The 5,327-nt window shown below is 42.3% G+C and overlaps 1 protein-coding gene across 1 annotated transcript; it reads right to left on the bottom strand.

Annotated features, from left to right (window-relative positions):
• Positions 1–4,087: 4,087 nt before the first annotated feature.
• LOC112705033 (uncharacterized) lies at positions 4,088–4,766 on the bottom strand. Its single transcript, XM_025755893.1, has 2 exons — positions 4,499–4,766; positions 4,088–4,308 (listed from the first exon to the last, which is right to left on the bottom strand). Exons 1-2 carry the CDS (start codon positions 4,764–4,766, stop codon positions 4,088–4,090), a joined length of 489 nt encoding a protein of 162 aa, XP_025611678.1.
• Positions 4,767–5,327: the final 561 nt, after the last annotated feature.

The raw sequence follows: 5,327 nt of genomic DNA, 5'->3' as shown, positions 1-5,327 counted from the left end.
TGAATAAAGAAAAAAAAATCCCACACGACCCTTGAAAATTATCTTAAAAAATAATAAAATCTTTAACAAAAAAATTCAACCTAATTCTTGAACTTTATTTTTATAAAATTAATTAGTTTTTGTGTAAAAAAAATTAATATTATTTTTTTTCATACAAAAATTAATTAATTTCAAAAGAAAATTAAGAGCTAGATTAGATTTTTTTTTTTTAGAATTTTGTTGTCTTTTTTAAATAATTGTGAATCGGATGAAGTATTTATTCTTAAATAAATAATGTTTGATTAGGGCTGACGATAGAAGAAAAAGTGGAGTGTGTTGGAAAGAATGTGAAGGCGCAGGGGAGAGTGAGTGTAAATAATCATTTAATCTGTGATGGACCCAATCTCAGTGCACGTGGGAAGTGGCAATCTACCTTCTAAAGTGTGGAAAAAAACAAAAGCTGTATAGTAGAATCGGTATACTAATTAATGTTTAATTTTTTCTTTAATTACACATTAAATTGCGAGTGGCATATTTAATTAATGAAGAATCAAGAATTAGTTGTTGTGTCGTGGAGACACTCAGAGAAGATACGGCAGATGTTGTGGCCTTTTGTGATTCGTTAAGCTGCCACCCATTGGACTATTATAATTCATTCATTATTGTCGACTTCATTCGTTTGTTTTAATGAGTTGATATTTAAAATTTGTTTTATATATAATAATTTATTAGCCAATACAAAATTATAAATTCTTAAATAAAATTTAAATTTGTGACCAATTAATATTTGGCGAACTAAAACATATTATCTGATTAAATAAAAATATATAAATAGTTGGATTTTATATTTTCTATTGTGAAAATTTGGCTTTTTTATTAAAATAAATAAGTAAAAAATTTTAATTTCTTAATTACATATGGATGAAAATAATTTTAAGAGTACACATTTTCAATTCATGCACGTCACTCACGAAATGGATTTGCATGCCAACACAAGAGAAGTGCCCACGAACTGGATGAAGATGGATTGACAAATCTGATTGGAAGTCCAACTTCTCCATGGCAGCAACGAATTGGATCATCTCCTCGGCGATGGCAGCAAAATGGTCATTCCAGCAGAGGCGGCCACGAAATGAGCCAAGGCGGGCCCGGCACACGCGAAATGGACGACCTCAGTTGCAGTGACCACGAAATGCCCACCACAATGGCGGCAGCCACGAAATGCATGGCTGCAACTTCCAGAGCGTCAGTCCCCGTACATGCATGCATTGGGTGCTTGTGGTGGCAAGGTTGGGGTTGATGAATTGATGTATTTATTTAAAGGGGGTAGGGGACCAAGTGCTTCATGCAGTGGATAATATTGGAAGAGAGGGTTTGTTAATGTAAACCGTGGAAGAGGGTCGGAGAAAAAACTGAATTTTGGCTAAGATTTTTGTGTTGTGGCTTGAATATAAACGTGTAACATGGGCGATGGTAGTAGTATGAACGTGGAAGAAAATCTTAATCGGTTAGACGAAGTGCATATTGCCGCGCATTTGATTCATAAGGTAAGTGTCATGTGTGGTTAATATTGTTATTAGTCTCTATCATTATTTAACATTTGGTAGTGTAAACTTAAGTGTGGTATTCCGGTTTCGATGTTGCAGCCTGCACGTGTTCTGACGCCGCATGGCACACTTGTTGATGTTTTCACGTCGGATCCGGTGGATCCAAGCATGGATCTCAGACAGCGGAGACTTGAACCATATTTACGACGAGCAGGATTCTATTATGCGTCCTTAATAAAGCGTTTTGAGTATGACAATCCGCTGATAAGTGCATTTGTTGAATGATGGCGATCCGAGCCGCACACGTTTCATCTCCTGTTGAGTGAGTGTACCATAACACTAGAGGATGTGGCTATGCAGTTAGGGTTACCCATTGATGGCGAGCCTGTTAGTGGAACTCTAAGGTCATGGAGAAAGTTTCACCAGAGAGATATATGGCAATGGTGCGAAGAGCTACTTGGTGATGTACCAACTGGACATGTAGGGACAACAGTATAACATACGGCTGAAGTAGATCAAAAGTCGTCTTCAACAGATATCGCTTGATGCAACGGATGATGTCATAATCCAGTATGCCCGTTGTTACATTTTATATTTGTTGGGCGACGTGTTGCTACCGGACAAGGCCAACAACACAGTCCATGTTCTCTACCTACCTTTGCTTGCCGATTTTGATGCCATCAGCACTTATAGTTGGGGGAGCACATGTCTTTGTTGGCTATATCGAGCCATGTGCTTGACAATAGATTACACCGTCGAAGGTATGACTGGCTGTCATACGTTGTTAATGTCGTGGATTTATTACAGGCTATCGTTCTGGGCACCAAATGTTACGACGCCGCATACCTTTTCGTTAGCTACAAGGTGTGGCAATTTTTTGGCATATCCTATTAAATTTCGTTACATTATACATTTCGTTCACTGTTTACTATACAGTTTATTTACACGTTTTGGGGTTGTATCAGGTGGGCAGGAAAGAAGGGACACAATGACTATGCTGAGCAATGCCTTCTTAGGAACCATCTAAGGTTGGACAATCTGCAAGTGACGAGGTACGGTTTATGGTCTTTTGATAATTAGCTATGGAGATGCCTTAAGTATGTGTTTACGTTATATTCTGCTTTTTGCAGTTTAATTGGATGCCACACATGGATCCTCGTATTCTGTCAAGAGTTCCTGCTGAATTTCTCGGCCATTCTCATGGAGACTTCTACCACCTGGTTGTACCTCTAATATTATTCCGGTGGATTGAGATTCTCAATATTGACAGGGTGTTGCGTTAATTTGGGGGAAGACAAGGACCACCAAGGCTTTCGCTGAATATCAACACATTCCATCGACAGTTAGCCCGAAATGACGATGGGTGGTGGCTCATCCGCCTGTCAACTTGGTTTGAGGTATGGGTTAGCCGTCAAACTGAGGCATATCGCCTGCACATTAATCGGGCCAACACCTTGCGTCCCAGTCAGGATTACTATAGATGGTACTGTGACAGGACCCGGAGGTTTCTCTCCGCCCCAGAAGCATTGCATAATCCGCGAACCGATGACATTCCTCTTGGTGTACCGACAGAGTATGGAAGAGCACCGGTGGTAAGGTTACCTGATATTCCACAAGACCGTAGATGCCGACGAGCGCGTCGAGGAATACATCAAGGAGTTTCTGGGATGGGGTTCGAAGAAGGAGAGTTTCCCGAACAGGATCGGCTACAAGATGAAACAGAGGCCAGACCACACGATCCACAACACCAAGTTTCTCTCCACGAAGATTTCTACTACCCTCAACCTTACATGGCCAGAGACCAACCTCAGCCAAGTTCGATGCAGCAATTCATGCTACATCAGAGTAGCTACGAGGTTGGTGGATCATCTCAAGGCGGTGGTACACAGGATCTGATTGATTCCATGGATAGATTTGGTTGGACAAACTTTTCTTCCTTTTTTGATGGCTTGGACCATTTCATCCCTCAGCAGCCGTCACCGCATACACCCACAGAGCTTGGTCTTGCCCTTTCACGTTTGAAGACCAACCCACAACCCCTAATTGCAAGGAGGAGATCCGCATCTATCACTGACACCGCGGTGTCATCTCTACGTCCAGCTTACGATGTCTCCTTCATGCAGGGGCGACGTCTTTCTTTCGTAGGGGCTGATCCTTCTTTCGTAGGGGCTGATCCTTCGATGGTAGGTAGACTTCACAATAGCACAAACCGGGAGGTTCCGGGTTCCCTTGAGAACTGAGTTGATACACTTCGACAGATTGGTTGTCATGTGACCGTATCGACGGCCCTCATCAAGATGCTATAACCACTTCGGCGGCTCTAACCCTCGGATCCATGCTATCATTTGCATAGATTTAATTGGATCCTCATTGCTAATTAAATCAAGGTAGTACTTGCCTACTCTTGTGTCTTTGAATACGCCGCGTTGACTAGGTGCTTTTTGGTTTCCTTGCTCTTGAAACTTATTGCAAAATTAGAGGCAATATGTCTCACACAGAACTCATTGTGTTCCCATCCACAACCAGCCCGCTCTAAAGCGGCCTTTATTGCTGCATGCCGGTCAGAGATAAGTAGTATCCCAGGTTGAGTGGCTACATGTCTCCTTAGATTCGATAAGAAAAAAGAACCACGAATCAGTGTTCTCTCTTTCGACAATTGCAAAAGCAATGGGCAGGATGTTGTTATTCCCATCCTGCGCTATGCCCATCAACAAGGTCCCTGCGTACTTTTCATACAAGTGCGTTCCGTCCACTGAGACAAGTGGCTTGCAGTTTCTGAAGGCTTCAATACAGGACGGAAAAGACCAAAAAACCTGATGAAAAATAATACTATGATGGTCCAAGGTGTTGCCGACATAGTTCGGACGTGTTTGGAGATCAACGATTGTACCTGACACGACTACAGTTAATTAGAATCATGCTGGTTGGACTGCAAGTCATAAATTGACAAAACTTTCAATTGACATGGTTACCTAGAATGAAAGTTTGTAGTGCGTTGAAATATCTCCGCAGCTGGTCGTATGACTCATCCCAATCACCATAAATTTTCGCAATTGCCTTCTGCTTTGCATGCCACACCTTCTTGTAAGAAACCTTGTACCCATATGCTGACTCGACTGAACCTTGCAGCACCTTTATGCAAATAGTAGCATCTGCTTGTACCATGTGATATATATGGTGGCAGATGACGTCGCTATCAGGTTGCGCATGATCTTTGCAACTCGAATCGACTAACGGCATTGGTCCCCAAACTGCTTGCATCGACATACATACCTAGCCTAATCCGACTCTACAACCTTGTATTCCGCACTTCTACGAATATTGTAATTCTTTACGGCAAGCATAGCAGTTTCTCTATTAAGAAATTTCAGACCGACTTCCAGCTCCATCTCACCGGACAAAGCATTGTTGCTAGGTGTGTTTTCAGTGGTGGTTGAACCCATTGCACCGAGATTTAAAGACAGAAAGGGGCCTGGAGTACCGCTTGATCCACCACCTGATTCAACACGACTCGGAAGATCCCTCTCACGGTGAATGGGTTGGGTTTCAGGAACCACTTCTGCTTCTTCACCACTATCGTCTTCAATCTCAACTTCGTCGGACGTGTCTGCCAACCAACCGACATTACCTTCTGGGGATGCAACTCGGTTAGATAGGGGAGGACATCGAGAACAATTTCCTGCTGCTTGTCCGTGCGTCACAAAGGCGTTGAATGTGGGACTCCGAGGTCTAAAAATCTCCTGGAATGGCATCAAATCAGCGGCACCAACATTTCCATGTTGCACCACATTATTGGAACTA

The sequence above is a fragment of the Arachis hypogaea genome, chromosome 8 (assembly GCF_003086295.3).
Source record: "Arachis hypogaea cultivar Tifrunner chromosome 8, arahy.Tifrunner.gnm2.J5K5, whole genome shotgun sequence".
NCBI lineage: Eukaryota > Viridiplantae > Streptophyta > Magnoliopsida > Fabales > Fabaceae > Arachis > Arachis hypogaea.
This window is presented reverse-complemented; position numbering and strand designations above follow the sequence as displayed.

Bases quoted from the DNA above. Each gene is read 5' to 3' on its own strand.
- LOC112705033 (XM_025755893.1), bottom strand. From the start codon at position 4,766: ATGCCGTTAGTCGATTCGAGTTGCAAAGATCATGCGCAACCTGATAGC. The intron at 4,309-4,498 runs GTAACCATGTCA...CCTGTATTGAAG, and splicing joins ACTACAAACTTTCATTCTAG to CCTTCAGAAACTGCAAGCCA.